General features: G+C 38.1%; 1 protein-coding gene across 1 annotated transcript in view; it reads right to left on the bottom strand.

Moving 5' to 3' along the window:
• LOC118662034 (sodium channel protein type 1 subunit alpha) overlaps nt 1–22,017 on the bottom strand; it is a 99,823-nt gene that overhangs the window by 59,105 nt on the left and 18,701 nt on the right. Inside the window, exon 2 of the mRNA XM_036320647.1 lies at nt 15,085–15,397. Coding sequence (XP_036176540.1) covers nt 15,085–15,348 — 264 coding nt within the window. The 5' untranslated portion in view covers nt 15,349–15,397. The remainder of the gene's footprint in view (nt 1–15,084; nt 15,398–22,017) is intronic.

The raw sequence follows: 22,017 nt of genomic DNA, 5'->3' as shown, positions 1-22,017 counted from the left end.
CCATTTTCTCTGTGAAGAATATTTCATAGGAAGAGAACTTCATACCTTTTTAATTAAAATTCACCAATTCTTTAAAAGTTGTGGGTTTTTGCCTTTGATCACATTATGACATAGCAAGCATTTACTATGTTTACTTTCTACTAAGAATCTTTGATAAGTGTTTACATGCTTCATTTATTCTTCAGGTCATTCATTGAGAGATTTCTCATTTCTTTTTCCCTCTAAATTCAAGTAAAGCAATAATTCCAAAACGTTCACTGAGTTTCTGTTTGAAAGTAGCACTTCCTGTCTGGTATGTGTGGAATGCCCTGAATCAGGGCTGTGAAAGTGTAGTCTCCCCACTGGTGCTGGTGTCCAAGCCATTGCTGGACTGGGACAACATCGTGACAGTGAGTGTTTAGAAACTTGTAAGTCAATTTGACACACTAATTTCATCAGTTGAATGCAATAATAAAAAGCGGGTGTATTTCATTGGTTTGCTTTTTCATTTTCTAGTACTTAATTTTATGTATTTTATAGAAGAATGGTGACCTCACCTCTACAACAGAGAGTTTGAGAAGCATTGCTGTAACTTTAACTTTGAACCTCTACTAATATTTTCTTTTTTATCTTTGAAGGTCTCTGGTTCAGAATACAAAGAAAACTATATACCAAGTTCCATTGTAGGAGGGGAGAGTTTCACCTGTACTTACTGGAGGAGCAATAATCATGTCTACAATACTTAGCTCCCCCCGTTTTTTTCTGATTCATTCAATGCTCCTGTCCCTAAATGACATTCTGAGTTCACCATAAAATGTGAACAGACTTGTGCAATACAGATGCCTCTGCCTTAAGGAGTACATGCATACAAAGACACAAAAAGGACTGAGTATGGTCCACCTTGCAAACCTACAGCATATGTTTCTTTTTTCCAAAAACATGTTAAGTAAAACCTGACAGAAATATTGGGGGCTAGGAATGGCAGAGCCAACAAAAATATAACCTAGCATATATATTTTAAAACTAAGAATCTCCTGCCCAGCCTGTATGGCTCAGTGGTTGAGCATCAACCTATGAAACAGGTCATGGTTGGATTCCTGGTCAGGGCACATGCCCGGGTTGCAGGCTCAATCCCTGGTATGGGGCATGTAGGAGGCAGTTGATCAATGATTTTCTCGTCATTGATATTTCTATCTCTCTCTCTCTTCGTCTCTGAATTCAATAAAAATATATACTTTTAAAAAAAGATTCTTCTTACATCAAATAATATTATAAACTAATTTTGAAATAGATACTAGTGATTCAAAGACATAATAAAGAAGTTACAATTCATAGGTAGCCTAAACAATGGGCTTGCGGGTAAGAGGGATGATGATGGTACTGAATGTGGCTCAGTGGACAGGATAAAAATCAACTGGCTCATTCTAAGGAGCCTGGACCATGCACATAAGAGGTCTCCTGTGACTTTGGCTATGTGCACCTTCCAGCCCGAAGGAAGAAGGAAGTAGATAGTGAAAGGGGTGGTAAAGCAATCAGTGAATTGCAGAGGCCAAAAGAGGCGGTAGGGGAGAGAAAGAAAAATTCTGCCTTGAGAACTAAAACAAAAAGGAGCAAAACTCAGAGACTAAGCAGAGAGGAGCCCCAAAAGGCAGTAAAAATGGCTGGAACCATTAACGTGAATAGAACGAAGTCCACTGCACCCCTGATGCTGATAAGTAATGCTAAAGCTAAAAGTGCTTTCACATGGAGGAGTCCATACTTTGTCACAAAAGTTAAATGCAAAGGGACATAATTCTCAATTGTTCCAGCCTTAGTTGGAAACTTTCACTGATTTTAGGTTGTATTCCCTTTATCCTATATAATAAAAGCCTAATATGCTAAGTGTCTGATCGTTTGGCCTGCTGTTCAACCAATCAAAGCGTAATATGTTAATGGTATGCTAAGGCTGCTCAACTGCTCGCTATGACGTGCACTGACCACCAGAGGGCAGACACTCCGACCAGTAGATTAGCTTGCTGCTGGGGTCTGAGGGAGACAGACCGGACATGCCCTGGAGCCCTGCCACGGTCCCTCTCCAGCTGGCCAACCTCCCATGTCCCTCACCAGCCCCAATTGTGCGCTGGTGGGGTTCCTCAGCCTGGCCTGCACCCTCTTGCAATCCAGGCTGAGGGACCCCCCTCCAGGTGCATGAATTTTGTGCATCAGGCCTCTTAGTTTGTTTATAAAATTCAAATAATGTGTGGGAGATAATTATTTTTAACAATACTAGTATTTACAAGAAATATATGTACATTGTGTAAGTGCTTGCAATTTGAATTTATAATGATATTAATGAAGTTTACTGTACAATAATGTTTATTCTTTTGTAATTGTTCACAATTCATAGAGATGGCCAAGGCATCCTTGCTAGGACTCCTCTGCTTTTCTCAGGTTGAAACATATATACTTACCAAAAAACTTCATAAATGTCGCTTTAAAGGGTTTATGGGTTTATTTTAAATAGCCTTCCAATAAAGCAGACTTATAGAGCAACCCAATATATAGAATCTTAAATGTGTTACCATTTTTTTATCAGTAAGTTCCATTTAGAACTGCAAATTTACTGTTTGCAACTGATTTGATTTCTATTTCCTCATCTCTGTATCTATCATCCTTATAGTTGTTTGCATAGTCAAGAAGCTAAATATTTCATTTACAAGTTTCAAGAATTAATGGGACTTAGATACATGGTTCTTCAAATAATGGTATTAATAGTATTGAAGGGAGAATAGAATCAGAAGGGAACACTTTATTTACAAGTAAAGTAAATCTAGAATTTTCAAACATATAGATCGGTAATTGCCCTCCCCATTTAACAAATAAGAAAAGGCTCGAAATGGGAAGAATTCAAAGACTAGCCAAGATGTTATGTATCTCAAATTGTATAAACAAGTACAGGGTGGGACAAAAGTAGGTTTACAGTTGTGAGTACTCAAAACAGTTTATTCGTGTGTTATTACTTATTAAGTATTGTGCTATTTCCCATATGAATAACTGTAAAGCTACTTTTGCCCCAACCTGAATTATATAAGTTTAAGCAAATCAAGATTTACCAACTGTTCAATTGAGTGTGATGTTTTACACTTTCCCCTCAAATTTTTATTGTGGTAAACTACATAACATAAAACTTACCATCTTAACCATTTCTAAACATACAGCCCAGTGTTGACTTTTTCTTACACAATGTATTGGATGGCTTATTACAGTGAAGTATCTTGACATCCTTTAAATCTAAATTAGTCCTATAAAAATTTAATTAAAACAACTCAAGATACATTATTTTGCCTGAAGTCACATCAATACAAAATGAAAAGTTCAAAATTGGTGGTGGAAGAGAAAAGGCTGATCCAATAGCATCTAGCTTGAAACAGGCTTCTCTTTATAGCCCAAGGCCGTAGGGAATTCATGAAATCAGTTTAACGTGAAAAATTTTGTGCTTGAAAACAAATTTCAAAATATAGCAGTTTGATTGAATTAGAAAAATAAGATTCTATATATGAAATACCACTTTAAAGATATATTTGTAGTAACATAACTCTTTATAGCCTATATAATAAAAGCCTAATATGCTAAGTGTCCAACTGTTCAACCATGTGACTGGTCGTGATGACGCACACTGACCACCAGGGGGTAGATGCTCCGACCGAGAGGTTAGCTTCCTGCTGGGGTCCAGCTGATTGGGACTGGGTGAGACAGTTGAACATGCCCTGGAGCCCTCCTGTGGTCCCTCCCTGGCCTGATCGTGCATTGGTGGGGTCCCTTGGTGTGGCCTGTGGGGGATGTTGGAGACCCGGTTTCGGCCCGATCCCCGCAGGCCAGGCCAAGGGATCCCACCAGTGCACAAATCCATGCACCAGGCTTCTAGTATTAGATATTTGTCAAGTTTTTCCGCTTATCTCTTCATGTATAGTTACTAAAGTAACATTTATTGAATCCCTGTACAATAAGCTATTAATAAGCATGAGCATTGCAGATACCTGGAACGTAGCATGAAACTAGTTTTAGGTTCAACTTTTAATTTAACTAATTTCATTGTAAAAAAAAAAATGTATTTTGTTTAGCACAATACCTGCAAAGCTCTGTGTTATGGCTTATAGAGGAAGCAAAGATACATCCGTCATTACCTCAAGAAGCTCATAAACTAGTGAGTGCTCAACTGTCTCTTCTAATAGAAGAAAGTCCAAAAGGGTAAGTGAAGGTTTTCATAGACTAGAGCTGCCCAATAGAAACATTATGTGAACTATAAATCTGAGCCACATATGTGACTTTAAATTTTCTAGTAGCCATGTTTTAAAAAAGTAAAAAGCAGACGAAATTCCACTTAATAATGCTTTCTTTTTTAAAAATATATTTTTTATTGTTTTCAGAGAGGAAGGGAGAGGGAGAGAGATATATAAACATCAATGATGATGAGAATCATTGATCAGCTGCCTCTTGCATGCCCCCTACTGGGGATCGAGCCCGAAACCCAGGCATGTGCCCTTGACCAGAATAGAATCTGGGACCCTTTAATGCACAGGCCGATGCTCTATCCCCTGAGCCAAATAAATAAATGCTTTCTTTAATCCAGTATTTCCAATACATTACCATTTAGGAATGAAATCAATACTTAAACGATGGAGATATTGTACATCCTTTTTCATACAATCCTGTCTTCAAAGTCGACTTGCCACACTTTCCATACAATAATCACACGTGGCTAACGTCTACTCTGTTGGGCAGCACAGACCTGGACGCAAACCATTCGTTGTGCTGCAAGGTCCAACTCCCTTCAGGAAGACTGCCAGGTAAACTATCATTTCTGACTTTAAAGACAAACCAAGAAAGAGAGGTAAACACCCCCAGTCAAATCAGTCATCAGCAGCTTAACAATCTGTAAAGAAACATTAGAAAAATATAAGTAGGATTCGTTGGAACTTATGTAGTTTTTAAAAGTGCAGACAATGGAGTTGGGTGCCAGGGTCAAAATCTGGCTCTCTGCCTTCCAGCAGTGAGATTCTAATCAACTTACTTGGCTTGCCTGTGACTCACTTGCCTGTTTTGAAAAATGTGAATAAGAATATTTAGCTTATAAAGGTGTTGTGATTTCAATTCTCATGCCTAGTATTCTGAATTTTAAAACAACACTCAGGCCCTAGCTGTTTTGGCTCAGTGGAAGAGTCCTGGATCCCCGCGGGTCCTGGATCCAGTAAAGGGCATGTGCCTTAGCTGCAGGTCCTGTTCGGGTCACGTGCGGGAGGCAACCAATCAATGTGTCTCTCTCTCTGTTTCTCCCCCTCCCTTCCACTCTCTCTAAGAATCAATGGGAAAATATCCTTGGGTGAGGATTAACAAAAAAATAATAATAATGACTCAGGTGATTCTGCAATAGCAGGGCTGTGAATCTGTTTTGGTTAACTAGTGATCTTTTAAATTGCTCAAATTATCAATGATTATGTTGTACACATGCATTCATTAGCAAAAGCTATACGCAACAGAGAAAGCTTAGCAATGATCATGAACAATAGAAAAATGCAGAATACACTATTGGTTATTAAATTTATGCCTCAGCTTCAAAATTTAAAACAAGCAATTTTCAACTTTTAACATACATTGTGTTCCAAAAATGTGTTTGGAAGTCAATTGTTTAGAACTCCCACAACAGAGTACTAGGTTGGGCTGCAAGGTACACCTCTCTTCCCTTGATGATGCCCTGGCATTGGCACTAGGAGCATTCCCTTGCTCTATCTTCTGCCAGAAGTGGGATCAAAGGGATCAAACTTTTTCCAGCTCCAGGCTGCTGGCTTAAGAAGAGGTTCTAGCAGGGAGGGGTAGAATGAGTCCTGGCAGGAGGAGAGATGCTTCAGAGATTTGGGTGTAGAGAACTGCATGGAGAAGTCAAGAGATTCCTATTATTGCATATCTCCAGGGACATTTCTCATCCTGAGGAAATTCCATGGCATCTAATTCTGTTTTCCTTCCTGGGGGCACTCTAAATGGTCTCACCTACTTCCCTGCCTATTTGCTATAACCTGTGGATTCAGGCCAAGATTTCCCTCCTTTCCTGGCTCACAGAGGGATGGGAAGCTTTCTCACAGGTTCTCTACCTGACCCTGAAGTGAGCATCAATATTAAAATAACTTTGTTTCTTCCTTAGTCTCATTCTGCTTTTCTTTTTATTTTAGGGATAAGCAACCTAAAGAACAACCTGTGGCACTTGCCTGCTGGGCCCTCCAGGCTCTACTACACAGCCTTTACCTAATTACACATGTGACATGTAAGCCAGCAATTACAATCAGTGTTCATGGAGGCTGGCTAGCAAGGGGTGTGTGCCAATTTTTGGTATGCAAATCAGAAATCCTAAACATGCCTGCGTGTGTGTGTGTGTGTGTGTCTGTGAGCATGTGTGTGTGTGTGTGTGTGTGTGTGTGTGTAGGCATGGACATGTGTATAATCTCCAGATTCATACATCTCTGAAACTAATTCAAAATTTTAAACAATATTGCATGAGTCAACAAAACATATCTCTGAGCTCAATGCTTCACAGACAATTTTTTTCTTTGCTGTAAGCTCCTGCAAAGGAGAAGAATTTGTATGTAGAGAAGTCTGTAAAATTGCTGTCCCTGGCCTGTAGCTGGGGGAAAAAGGGGTGGGGGGGAGAGCCAGTGAGGGGATGACCCATCGGAGGTGCCAGCTGGGCTCTCATCAGCCAGGGGTGGGGACACCTCTGCCTCTATCACAGAGAGAAAAACTATAACCATAGGTGAAATGTTAAAATCTGGGGATCAAACATTTCTTAGCTCTGTATCTTATCCCATACTGTGACTGTGGTATACTTTGACTTGTGCAGTTAACTTTTCATTGGCTGGAAAAAAACAAGTTGAGGCCCAGTGTCAGTGCAGACTTGTGTGAGAACTTTATGTCAACTTCTACATCTGAATGGAGAGAATTACAGTAGTACTAACCTCAGACTTCTTTTGAGTCTGCAGGCTGACACTCTATCCGCTGAGCCAAACCAGTTAGGGCTCTCAGACTTCTTTTGAGTATGAATGAAATACAACCTGTGAATGCCCTTCAGTTCTAAACTACCATAAAATGATAAGGATTAAAAGATTCAAAGTGTGTGTCTGTCTGGCTTTCAAGTATATACACATATGGACACATGTTTCTGAAAGCAGTGCCACTTTTCACATTGGAACTTTTTTGTTCAATAACTTTCCTCCCAAATTCCATATTTAGGAAACAACGCCATTAGCTTGTTCCCTCTGATACTTAAATGTTACACCTCCAAAATAGATCCTGATCCTACCCATTATTCTCCATCTTCATTGTCAAAAATCTAGACCAAGTGTCCAGAGGACTCCTAATTGATCTTTTAAAATGTAACGTGGCCCAGCTGGTGTGGCTCAGTGTGGAGTGTCCATCTATGCACCCTTCCCCAGCTCTAGGCTGTCAATGTAAGAACTTATAATAATTTTGTTTGAGCCCAGCTGGCCTGGCTCAGTAGTTGAGTGTCAACCTATGAACTAGGAGGTCATAGTTTGATTCACAGTCAGAGCATATGCCCGGGTTGCGGGCTCAATTCCCAGTGTGGGGCGTGCAGGCAACAGCCAATCAATGATTCTCTCTCATCATTGATGTTTCTATCTCTCTCTCCCTCTCTCTTTCTCTCTGAAATCAATAAAAATATATTTAAAATGTAAAATGGACCATGTTACTCCTCTACCCAAAGCTTTCTGATAATTCATTTTGCCCTTAAACTTCAAACTCTTTCAGATGTATTAAAAGGGGCCTTTTGCCTGGCCCCAGGCCCACATCCCAACCTCATTCTATTCTCTTCTTAATACAGTCCAGCTCCGTTACACATCCTTTGATAGACTGCTTTTCTCTAGAAGATGCTTCTTTCTCTTCTCTTTTCTGTCCTTCAGATCCCAATTTGAATGCCATTTCTTTACAGCGGCACATAACTGAAGTGTCCCGAATCTGTCCTCTTTGAAAAATAAGGTGCTTATCAGACAACTAGAATCTGTTGGGAAATGAAATTATCGACTTATTTTAGAAGCCGATGCAGACCCAATGAGTCTCTAAGATTTTAGTTTTTACAAAGGCAGGGGATGCTCCTGATGGAGGAAAAAAAAGTGAGGGACAAGTCAGCGTTGGGAAATACTGCCAGCCTGGGAGAAAAGGACTACGGCTAGCAAAGTGGCATGGATAGAGGGAGAGGAAAAGCAGTAACGGGCTTATTTAGATTCTGTCACTGGCTTATCTTTTCCACTGTATCTTTACTACAAGTGCAGACCCAAAGTGGCATGGCAATGGCCTATGGAAGCTGAGAGATCAGGTTTAAATCTAATCTCTCTCACTTAATATCTTTGTGATCTTAGGAAATTACTTCACCTCAGTTTCATTATTTTTAAATACAGACAAAAGCAATCTTGGAAGGACATGCGTTTTAAATAAGAACTGTATGTACCTGATACATTTTGTATAGAATACAGAGCTCAAGTTTTTGCCTGCCTCACATACCTTTTTAAACAGGCCTCATCTCTTCTTTTTAGAAAAACCACCACCCCATGTCTGCCCTTGTGGCTTCTGATGAGCTGACTCACCCCTTTCAACACAGGAGAACATGTGACACTGTTCTGGCCAATGAGACCATCACAACCCCTTAGCCATGTGACCTAATTAGAACCAATTCCAGGGCTTTTGTTAGAGCTTTAGAAGAGACAGTTCTTTTTCTTGGAGTTACTAAGCTGCAGGATGTTAGTTTAGTGCTACTGGTGGCTATTTGTGCCATCGTGTGGGAAGGGCCAGCCTACCAATGCAGCTAGCTTGGGTGAAAATAGAACCCAAGATGGAAAAGGACTGGATCCCAAAGTTTGATCCCTTTGATCCCACTTCTGGCAGTTGTAGGTACTGGATCTTTCAATGTTAAAAAACCAGATTCACCTACATATTTCTTTCTTTCTTTTTTAAACTAGTTTCTGATGCATTTTGGTCACTTTGACTTGAATGGTCTCTTACTAACATAGCAGGTACTCAATAAAGGCTAACACTAACCATTATTTAATTACCAATATCATCACCTTCGGATTGTTTCTGAGACAGAGGCTTAGAGGTAACAAAAAGGGGGTTTAAGGAAAAAAATTATGGGTGGGGAGGAGAAAGAGTTGAAAGTCAATTATACTGTGTTAGATGTAAGGGAGATACTAGGTGACTGGTAATTCAAGAGGAGCTAGTAATATGCAAAAAAATTGTAAATTGGGAACTGTCCATATGATAAGTCATGGAATCATAATCTTTTAATTACTATCTACTTTTCTGATTTCTTACTAAATTATTTTTTGCAAGAAAAAAAATGCCCTAAACCCAATTAAAAACAAAGTAAATAATTTTCTCTACCCAATATAATAACTAAAAATTCCTGTAGCAATAACAGACCAGGCATGAATTAAAATAGCAAATTCATGCATGACTCTTCATGCAGGCCTGATAAAGAAGGAGCATGCACCTTTGTAATTTCTTTTATTATTTTTTATTTTTTTAATATATTTTTATTGATTTCAGAGAGGAAGGAAGAGGGGGAGAGAGAGATAGAAATATCAATGATGAGAGAGAATCATTGATTGGCTGCCTCCTGCATGTCCCCTACTGGGGATGGAGACCACAACCCAGGCATGTACCCTTGACCAGAGTCGAACCTGGAACCCTTCAGTCTGTAGGCCAACACTCTATCCACTGAGCCAAATCGGCTAGGGCTATGCACCTTTTTAAAAAGAGCTGATAAAAAGAGAGAATAAGTTATTTCTATATGGTCCATTAGACATTTTTAAAGGATAAATTTCTACTTTCCATAATGAACAAACGTCCATTCTCACTACAATTCTAAAATACCTCATTTTATTGTCATTGCACTGTCACACTGTCAAAAGGATATTTCCTCCCATGGTGCTAGTGAGTCATCTGTAATTTTAAGAACATGAGAAGGGAGACATTTTCTGTAATAAAGAGTGGGTGAAGAATTTGAATGCATAGCCAAATGGTACAAAATCAACCCAAGCTATAAAAGTAACGGTGAGAAAAAAAAATCCCATGGAGGGGTGCAGGAGGGAGATGAGTTCACAAGCTCAAATATGCCTTGCCACACAACTAAAGTAAATAAACAAATAAAAGGAATCAAACCTTGAATGATGTTCTGAAGAACACTGGACCAGAGCTCACATGGTATGGGGAATTCTATGACAATATTCTGATAGCACTCTTTTTTTCTTTAGTTCTTACCTTGGACTTCTGAAGGCTTAAAGCATCTGAGGGTCTGGGAAGTTCCTAATGCTTCCATGCACCAGGAATGCTCATGAGATGGTGTCACTGATCATGGATTAAACTACTTTAACAATTTTAGTAAAATTTTTAACATTACGTAATTTGCACACTTTAAACTGGAGCAAAGAAGATAAAAATATGTGGGCATATGCCATCTGGAAATACACCATCAGCAGTGACAATTCCATAAGCTCACTGAAATTGTCTTTGTAGAAGATGACAGAGAGCTTAGCGTTGTTTCTATTTCTTACACAATACATTCCACATATGCTACATATATGTAATTTAATCAAAAGTATAACAGAAAAAAGAGATCCTGCAACCGTTTTTATAGTAGTACTAGAGACCCAGTGCATGAATTCGTGCATACATGGGGTCCCTCGGGGTGGCCTGTGGGCATCGGGCTGAAACCCACAGTCCAATGCTGCCTGCAGCTCCTACCTGCCGCTCCCACTCATCCTGGCCCCACTGTGCCTGACACGGGCTTGTGCCCAATCAGTCCCGATTGGGAGAGGTTCATGCCACCACAGCAGTGCTCGCCAGCCATGAGCCCTGCATCTGGAATCCTTCTGAGGGGAGGAGCCTGCGGGATCTGGCTGAAACCGGCTCTCTGACATTGCCCGAGGGGTTTCGGATTGCAAGAGGGCACTTGCCAGGCCGAGGGACTCCACCGGTGCATGATCAGGGCTGGAGAGGGACAGCGGGAGGGCTCCAGGGTATGTCCGGCCATCTTGCTCAGTCCCAATCAGCTGGATCCCAGCAGCAAGCTAACCTACCAGTAGGAGAGTTTGCCCCCCGTGTGGTCAGTGTACATCATAACGAGTGGTTGAGCAGCCTTGGCATATCATTAGCATATTACACTTTGATTGGTTGAACAGTTGACTGGTCACTGGATGACCGGACACTTAGCATATTAGGCTTTTATTATATAGGATTGCTTTGTTTATTCTATATATTATTAAGAAACAAACTAGAAACTATATATAGGTAAGAATGACCCCTTAATTATTGTACTTGAGAAAAATCTTAGGAAAGTCACTGGCCTACCTGAGGTTTACATATTCCAACTCACTCAGGCAATACAATCTACATCCTCAATATCAGTAATAGTGGGAAACTTCATTCTAAGAAGCTTTTTCTCTAGTGACATTTCCACAATTAAACCCTATAGCTATGCCAGAGTACTGTGCATGTGTATTGCATTGTTTTAATGATGATCACTTTCCCAATCTCAGATATTCAAGTCACTAAAATAAAATTAGTCATCAAATATGAAAAGAAAAATTTATTATTTTTAAAAGGTTATTATTTTGCTAAGCATTCAAACCTTAATCATAGCAAACAATTTCAGAATTTAAGACTATTCCTGCATATGAAATAATACAATTATGAAAGAAAATTTAAGACTAGAAAACTGTATAGGCAACTAGAGAAAGTTTTAAAACATGAAAATGCAAAATAGTGAAATTTCAAACACAACTCAATAAGGTATCCTAAATATACCATATTGGTTTTAAAGAACTTGTAAGAAGTTTCATTTGCATTGCTTTGAATGACTTACATTTGAAGACTCATTTAATGTCAGCTCAATGTGAAAGCAATGGAAGTGTCTTACCTTAGAGAAAACTCCTTCCTGATAACAATATTTTTCTTATCAGGTTGTTCTACTTGCTCACTGTGATTTGTTCCAAAATTCCAAAATATTTTTCCTTCCTCACACAATGTGCATTTGAAGATAAGGATAGAAGATGTTAATGGCAAGTCTGAATGTGAACCTGACAAAGTTTATAAGGGTTACATCAGCACAAGAATCTGGCTGACTAGTCATTTCATCAGAGTTGGTCTTTCACACCCAGTTTTAAGACCATTCTTTTCAGTATTAAAAAGGGTTTGCATAATTTTGTTTTCCATCTGCCTTTATATTCTTTACTAGAGGCCTGATAAACAAAATTCATGCACTCGGGAGGGTCCCTCAGCCTGGCCTGCACCCTCTCACAGTCCAGGACCCCTCGGGAGATGTCCACCTGCCAGCTCAGACATCCCTCTGGCAGCCCAGGAGCCCTTGGGGGATGTCCGACTAATGGCTTAGGCCCGCTCCCCCTAGGGAGCCATTAGTTGGTCATCCTTAGAGCTGATGAGAAGGCAGGAGAGGCTCCCGCCACTGCCAGTGCATTCACAGCCTTCAACCCAGCTTGTGGCTGAGTGGAGCTCCCCCTGTGGGAGCGCACTGACCACCAGGGGGCAGCTCCTGCATTGAGCGTATGCCCCCTGGTAGTCAGTACATGTCATAGTGACCGGTTGTTCCTGGTCGTTCCACTCTTGGGGTCAATTTGCATATTACCCTTTTAGTATATACTACAGGCCCAGTGAACAAAATTTGTGCATGGTGGTGGGGGGGGTCCCTCAGCCTGGCCTGAACACTCTCCATTCCAGGACCTCTTGGGGGAAGTCTGACTGCTGGCAGCCTCTTGCAATCCGGACCACTGGCTCCTAACTGCTCACCTGCCTGCCTGCCTAATCACCCCTAACCACTCTCCCCTGCTGGCCTGATCACCCCTAACTGCTCTGCCTCGGCCCCCGCCACTGTGGCTTTGTCCGGAAGGGCGTCCGGAAGATGTCCGATCTATCTGGTCTAATTAGCATATTACCCTTTTATTAGTATAGAAGATTATATATCACTCATTATGAACCAATAATTTTATTTTTGGGGACATCCTCTCAAGATAACAAATTTTATCAGTCTGAAAACTTTAATTTAAGCAGGAGTGGGAAACCGTTTTTTTGCCAAAGACCATTTGGATATTTTTTTTAACATCATTTGCATCATACAAAATTATCCACTTAAAAATTAGCCTGCTGTCTTTGGTCAAACATTTCATTAACTCACCCCCTCATGCCTTGGCAGGGCAAGACCAACTTATTTCTCGGGCCTTACACAGCCCACAGGCCGAGCATTCCCCACCCCTGATTTAAAGGGAAATATGAATTAAGTTATCTGATTTTCACATGAAGAATCTCTGCTTTTGTCAAACTGCATTTTGTTAGTTTGGTCTTTATCAAACATTCATTTGAAAAAGAAAAAAGCACACCATTCATTTGTTGTTTCACAAGTAAGGATACAGCATATGAGCTGGGATGCTAGATTCCAGCCCTGTTTGATGAAGGCCCTATGTAGCTTTAACAATTTTTAGAAGGTGTTTACTGCTGGAGAGATGGGGGCTGGGTGTCTTTGAGTAGCAAAAGGCCTTCTGGGGATCGATTCCCCGGCCTAACCCATAATAAGAGAAGTCTTTGAACAGACTAAATATGTCCAATATCTACAAATAAACTAGCACACTCCATGGGGTGAATAAATTTCTGTCTAGAACACAGCAGAGTCATTACCTCAATAATGAAGTACTTTTCAATAAGTTGAAATGTTTAAATAACTTGATTATCTGCATTTTTACTTTCCTCATACAAATAAACCCCTCCTAGTTTGTTTAATTTGGGCTTTAGCATTTCAGGTGATATATTAAATTATATTCCAAAGGACTGATTTAATGATAAAGTGAAACTTTTCTTATAATTTGAAAGGCAGTTATGAAACGGATAATCTCTTACCTACTAAGATTTGGCAATATTATAAGTAATGTTAAATAGAGAAAAATAAAATCTTTGGAAAATGATTATCTCTTCCTATAATGTAAAATGGGCAAATGCTTGGTAAAAAGTGTGTTACACTTAAACCAGCTATATCCTGAAACTTAAAAGAAAAAAACACACACAAACACAGTGCTAGTCATTCTTTTGTGAGGGTTCTTTTTTTTATCTTTGAAACTATAGCAATGAGAAGTGATTTACAAGACTGTCTCAAATCCACATATTAAAATTGCCAAACTTAAGCATTTGACAAAGGCTAATTTCATGTTATTTAGAACTGTGTCCGCAACAAACAGAGCCTAGTGTATTTTAAGGTCCATGTCCAACTAAAATATTTCATTTGCTTAAATACGATCTTTGTGCCTTACCCTTCCACCAAGAGTTCAAAAATATATTGTGTCAGATGAAAAAGATAAAAATATGTTGCAATCCAAAATCAATATAATAATCATTTTTTATTTTATCTTTTCCTGTAGGCTCTTCTTCTTGGTTTGGTGAAATCATGGTCTTAATAAAAGATTGGGTGCTTAATGCAAGGTACTTATTTCAAGCATGGATACAGAAAATGCAAGCATTAAAATATCATTATACATTCTTCAGAATACTATATTTTTCTTAATTCTTATCAATATAAATATATTTTTACCAAAAGTTGAATAATTTTTTAAAATTGGAGTTTATATAGTAATGTTCCAGAAATTAACCGATTTACCTATAACATGCTTTAGAAATTAAAAACACTTGTGGCATCATATTTTGTTCCATAAGACATTAATAATAATATTTTTGAAGTCTTAATGTGATAATTCCAGGATTTTCAAGTACAGAAAACATAAAATTTTATAGTAAATATAATCTTAGGGTAGAAATTTGTAATTTATTAAATTAGCCGCCTATAACTTAAATTTGTTATTAGGTATCTGTGGTGGTGCATTTGGAACAGCTCCGTCAGTTATGATATATTCATTCTCACGTATGTGCATAAACACATGCAAACATGTTTTATTTCTTAAACAGAAGGGTACTTAAGACTGTGCTAATTCAGCCTGTGTTGGTGCTACAACCATCCAAGGTATGCAGTAGGCAATTAGCAGCAAAACATGCCTGATAAAAAACACTCACTTTTTTATTGATGTAGTACGGGTCCAGGTCCTCCAAAGGCTCTGACACCATCCCTGGAGGGATGTCTCCATAAATAAAAGGAAGGTTCCTTCCAGCTTCCAAGTCACTATTTGGCTTTGGGCCATTTTCATCGTCATCTTTCTTGTCTGGTTTGGGACTCTTAGCTTTTTCTTCTGCAATGCGCCTTTCAATAGCCGCAAGAGATTCTCTGGTGAAGAAGTTGAAGCTGTCAGGTCCTGGTGGTACAAGCACTGTTTGCTCCATCTTGTCATCCTGCACATTTTAATTACCATTTACTCCACATATGAAAGTCCTAAAAAAAAAAAAAAAGAATGTTGACATTTCTTAAGGAGATTAAGAGAAGACTTAATATCTATAAACTCTTGCATTAAACATTAGAGCATGGACATTTTTGTTTCCAATTAAATTGAAATGTAATTATTAAATGTGAATCTTTTTTGTAATAAGAACATTTAATGTTAGATCTACCATTTTAACAAAGTTTTTAAGTGTGTAAGACAGTATTGTTAACTATAGGCATGAAATTGTACAACACTTGCAGCACTTATTCCAGTTACTTCAGGAGTGAAAAAAAAATCACTAATTGGTCTTAAGTGAGAGCTTTCTCTTCAGTAAACCTTAAATATACTAGAGTCCTTGATATAAAACTGGAACAGACATAGACCTGAATAGAAACTCCCCATTTTTCTCTCACCCAGGTCCTGGTAACCACCATTCTACTCTCTGCTTCTATGATCCTGGCTTAATAGACATGGTTTCTATCTAGGATTTTATTAAGTGTACCAACATTGTTTATTCAGTCTTATGCTTTGCAGATACAGGAACTGTGCCATAAGTTAAGAAAGTGGTTCAAGTCTAGCCTTAATTAAAGTACATTAGGCTAAATACCACCATGTCCCTAGTGGGCTGTTCACTCTGTAAGACACACAGAAGATGAGGATGTAACCCCATAGAGACAATGGTTAGTTCATCAACAGGATGAAGTGGAAAGAGAGCTGTCTCTTAGAGGATATAAAACCCAACCTTCTAGTACCTGGACAGTGTGGCTCAGTGGTTGAACATCGACCCATGAACCAGAAGGTCACGGTTGGATTCCAGGTTGGGGCACATGCTCAGGTTTCTGGCTTGATCCCTGGTTGGGGGCATGCAGGAGGCATCCAATCAATGATTCTCTCTCAAGATTAATCTCTCTCTCTCTCCCTTCCTCCCTGAAATCAATGAAAATATATTTTTAAAAAGTCCAATCCTCTTGTCCTGACAAGTGGCCCCTGGCCAAGGTGGTCAGAACAGTTTGCTGAGCCAGCCTTAATGACCAATCAGGCTGTTCTGATTGAGTCTTCTTTTCTGAGATTTGAGACAACTAAAACTGTGACCTGGTCATGTCATTAGCCATATTGAGGTTGTCGAACTGGAACACACACAGAAAGAGACAAGTAAAGACTGGACAAATGCCTTTGATATAACTAAGAATGACAGAAAGACTAGACTAGAGAGAAAGTACTAGATTGGGTCATGGTGGAAGATAGCTAAAGTTGCTGGAGACAGCAGGGTTCTCCTATTTCAGGGGAGAAAACATGACCAGAAAGAAGACAGGATACCATGAGCTCAGTAGGAGCTGCACTATTTTTCTTCACTAAAGCAATAATAATATTCTTGCTGATACTATAGTCCCATAGCGCTATAGTCCTATTATGAGAACTTGAGGCAAAACTCTCAACTCCAGATAGCAGAGTCAGACCTGATCTGATGCCAGAGGCCAAATCCCAAATGTATTATTTTCAGGCATATTTAATATGAGCTCAAATTTCACAGGTATTACTGAGCCAGAACTTCACAAAGCCCATGCTACCGCTTGGCCCCAAGGTTTATTTGGATACTGAATTAACTCATTAAGGTCAGCAAGCTATGATACGGCTAATTGCATCTTTTGTATATATGAATTGCAATAAGATTGTAGCTGTAACTGATCTTTGACAAAGGGACAAAGACAATATAAAAGAGCAAACATGGTCTTCTCCAAAAAATAGTGCTGGACAAACTGGACCGCCACATGATTTTATATATATATTAGAGGCCTGATGCACGGAATTCGTGCAAGAGCCTTAGCCACGGCCCCTGCCTACCACCGCCATGGCCAGGGGCCTCTGCCGCCTCTGCCACAGTCCCCGCCCACTGTGGCTTTGTCTGGAAGGAAGGACATCCTGAATGACATCCGGTCTAATTAGCATATTATGTTTTTATTATTATTGAATATATATACGTGTTATATATATATATATTCACTTTACAAATATATATATACATGTTATATGTATTCACTTTACAAAAATTAACTCAAAATTTATCACAGATCTAAAGGTAAATTTTAAAACTATAAACTCCTAGAAGATAAATTAGGATAAAATTCAGATGATCTTTGGTTTGGCAATGACTTTTTAATGAATACTGAAAGCACAATCCATTAAAGGAATAATTGATAAGCTAGACTTAATTAAAATTAAAAACATCTGCTCTGTGAAAGACAATATCAACTAAATAAAAAGACAATCCACAGAAAATATTTGCAAAACCAAAGCTGATAAAGGACTCCTATCCAAAATATACAAAGAACTCTTAAAGCTCAACAATAAGAAAACAAGCAAATTGATTTAAAAAGTGGGCCAAAGCCCTTAAAAAATAGCTCACCAAAGAAGACATGCACATGTTAAATAAGTATATGAAAAGATGCTCCACATCATATGTCATCAGGGAAAAGCAAATTAACACAACAATGAGATACCACTGCATACCTAATAGAATGGCCAAAATCCAGAACACTGACACCACCACATGCTGGCAGGGATGTGGCTCATTCATTGTTGTTGGGAATGCAATACAGCCACTGAATGTTACAGCCACTGTTGAAGACAGTGTGGTATTTTCTTGCAAATGAAAGCTTACTCTTACTATACAATCCAGCAATTGCCCGCCTTGATATTTACCCAAATGAGCTGAAGACTTATGTCCTAAAAGACCTGCACATGGATGTTTATAGCAGCTTTATTCAAAATTGCCATCATTGGGAGCAACCAAGATATCCTTCAGTAGATAACTGGATACAGACAAGGGAATATTATTTAGTGCTAAAAAGGAATGAGCTATCAAGATATGAAACCACATGGGGGAAAACTTAAATGCATCTTACATAAGTGGAAGAAGTCAATCTGGAAAGGCTGCAAACTGTCTGATTCCAACTCTATGACATTCGGAAAAAGACAAAACTATGAAGACAGTAAAAAGATTAGTGACTGCCAGGTGTTGAGGAGGGAAGGATGAATAGCTAAGGCACAGAGGATTTTTAGAGCAGTGAAAAATTTCTGTATGATACTGTAATGGTGGATACAGGCAATTATATATTTGTCCAAACCCATAGAACGTTCAATTCCAAGAGTGAACCCTAATGTAAATTATGAACTTTGAATGATAATGATGTCTCATTGTAGGTTCATCGATATAACAAATGTGGCATTTTGGTGTGCACTGTGGATGGTGGATGGTGCTTTCGGGGGACTGGGCATATATAGGAACTCTAATTCCTACTCAATTTTGCTATGAACCAAAACAAATCTATTTAAAAGGGGAAAATACATTTGATGAAAATTTTATAAATAAAATAAGAGGTTTTTTTTAAGTTTTGAATAAACTGAAAAGAAATATAAATGGATGAAAAGGCACATCTTATTCTTGGATAGAAATACAATATAATAAAGATGAAATTTTCCTGAATTGATGGATAATTTAAATGTAGCCCCTATAAAAATAACAGAAAATTTAGAACTATACAAACTTATTTGAAACTTCATACGGAAAATCAACCAAACAAAAATAACAGAAAATTCTTAAAATAAACTCCGACTTAAATTCCTCTTTATTGTAGAAGCCATGGTAAATCAAAGTGTTCAAAATTTCCAAATAATAGATTAATATATTTTTTCCAATGATTTGTTTATTTAAGCTTAGTCTTATCAAATACTGGGATAACATTTATATGTGAGCAATTTAACCCATATTATAATGATATTATATTGAGGTTAATGAAAGTGTTTCTTAACTCTAAGTATACCTTATATTCAAATCGTTTTAAGAATAAACTCTGTATTACAGTAATTACAAGAATAAAATTTTAAAAAATGTTTCATATGGAATATCTAAAAACTGTTAAGTATAATGAATATTAACACTTTGTCAGTAATATTATAGAAAAAATTCTGAATTGTATTTAAAATCTGTACATTGCTTAAAAATACAGAAATAAATTGTGTTTTCTATCTACATTATACCTCACTCTTTTTATATATAAAAAAATATATATTTTATTGATTTTTTTTACAGAAAGGGAGAGAGAGGGATAGAGAGCTAGAAACATCGATGAGAGAGAAACATCGATAAGCCGCTTCCTGCGCACCTCTTACTGGGGATGAGCCTGCAACCAAGGCACATGCCCTTGACCGGAATCTAACCTGGGACCCTTAAGTCCGCAGGCCGACGCTCTATCCACAGAGCCAAACCAGTTAGGGTGATATGCCTCACTTTTTAAAAAAATGTATTTTTATTGATTTCAGAGAGGAAAGGAGAGGGAGAGACAAATAGAAATATCGATGATGAGAAAGAATCATTGACTGGCTGCCTCCTGCAAGGGAGGTAAAGCCTGCAACCTGGTCATGTGCCCTGACCGGGAATCGAACCAGGACCTCTTGGTTTCTAGGTAGACTCTCAACCATTGAGCCACGCTGGCCGGGCATACCTCACTCTTTAGTGTAAAATTTTTTACTGAATACTTTAAATGGTCCTAATTTCTGAAATTATACCTCATTAGATATGGGAGAGAGACTCCTCACAGAATCTGTAGTTTTGGCTTTCACCTTTCTCTGTATATGAGAACAAGCATTTAAATATGTGTTTGGATTGACAGAGGAGCCCTTTCAAAAGAGAAAAGCAACATAACTTTCTTGGTGAGAAAATACTTCAAAGAGATGGCATATTTCCCTTATGAATAATGACAGGCACTTAGAAAAAATAAAAAAGAGAAGAGGAGAGAGAGAGAGAGAGAGAGAGAGAGAGAGAGAGAGAGAGAGAGAGAGAGCTAACAATAGCTAGAAACATAAAAATAAAAGGAAGCATACATTAACAGACAGCAAATTTGAAAGAACAACAAAAGGATATTGGGAATAAGTAATGTAGTGGGCAATAGAAAAATGATGATCTTTTTTTTTTTTAAAAAAAAAAAAAAAAAAAAAAAGACAAGCAAAACTAAAGTAGAAACCAATTAGAAAAGAACTCCTAAAGAAGAAAAAAAATCCAAAAGAAAATAAATGGAAGCCAGAGGCTGTGGGAAAAATTTTCTTTTATAAATAAGCAAAGTAGAATTTGTGAGTGGAAAGAAATAGTAAAGTAAAGCAATACTATGATCAATATTACTTAATATGGGTGAACGAAGAATAAGAGGAGGAAATTTATTAGAATGTACAAATAATAAATAAAAGCAACAATACATGCTGGTGATATAAAACTGGTGTAAAAGAGGAGGAGACAGTCAGTAACATTAGAATGCTATTTTAATAATACTACACATTTGCAGGGGGGTTGTCGGATACAAAAGTTACTAATGATAATGTTCTGCATCACTTCTAAGACACTCCTATTCCATTCCATTTACCACTATAATAAATATTTTAGTCTGGATGAGGTTTTTCTTCTGGACATTTCATATCTCTCTTTCGCAGCGATTACACATGTATTACATGTTGGACTTGAGTAATCATCTATCACAGCCAAAAGACTTTGTCCTGAAGTGGCTTGGTGAGCAGTATGGTTTTGGTTACCTTCATAGCACAGATGGAGAAGCTTCATTTAATGTAAGCATAACTAATGAGGTCTCACAGTTCCGACTGCTTTGGGCATCTGTATTTTTCCAACCACATAGATATATCTATAATAGCTCAGAATGGAGTATTTCATTTTCATTGTGGCATTTCACACAAAGGTCTTAATCTTATAAATGCTTTTGTACTTGAATATGGCCATTTATACATTAATTATTATTCTACTTCTTTTGGGGAGCACCTCTGGCCATGACTACTCAGGCCTGCATGGGCAGATCTGTCTAACTCTGGAGTTTGGTTAACAGTCCTTTTGGGTTTTCACACAAAGCTACACTCGACAAACACACCTCTATGAGGTTACAAGATGATACTCTGCTACATATCTGTCTTAGTCTTCAGTTTAATTTTTGCCTTTGTTCAGAATCCATGTGAGAAAGAGGGGTGGTCTTTATATGATGCCCTTAAGAGACTTCCAACATCCACAACTTTGCATTCTGACGCCATCGTGGATTTAGTAACATAATCCAGTAACTTTTCATGGGAATTGTTTTTGTTTGTTTGCTTGTTGGTTTGTTTAACAATGTCCTTAAATTCCATGCTGTTTTTAAAACCTAAAAGTAATCCCCTCTCTCCATTCCTCTCCCCCAACAATGCTGAGACAATTATTTCATCTTTTCATCCAAGCTTCTACTGCTGCTATTGTGATCTATTAGAATATTGCTATTATTTAATGCCTTATGTGACCCTGCAAGAAATTTACAAGAAAAAAAATGGACTAGTTGATGAGTGAATTAAATATGTTGTCTCAGAATGTCATGGGTTATAGCCTGTAAGTGTTTCCTTTCTGACGAGAGTATATATGTAATCCGTAATGTACCGTAATCGTATTTTGATGTTGATGTGGAGCAGGTCATTAGAGTTTACAACACAGGCTTTCTGAAGAGAAGATTTAGTTAGCTTCAACCTTTGAACTTCTGAAATGTTAAATAAATTAGTTTAAGAAAATCAGACAAAGATAAGTAAATCATAAAATCAAGAAATAGCAAACATT

The sequence above is a fragment of the Myotis myotis genome, unplaced genomic scaffold, assembly GCF_014108235.1.
Source record: "Myotis myotis isolate mMyoMyo1 unplaced genomic scaffold, mMyoMyo1.p scaffold_m19_p_8, whole genome shotgun sequence".
Taxonomy (NCBI): Eukaryota; Metazoa; Chordata; class Mammalia; order Chiroptera; family Vespertilionidae; genus Myotis; species Myotis myotis.
Note: the sequence above shows the minus strand (reverse complement) of the source record. Positions and strands in the feature narration are given on the sequence as shown.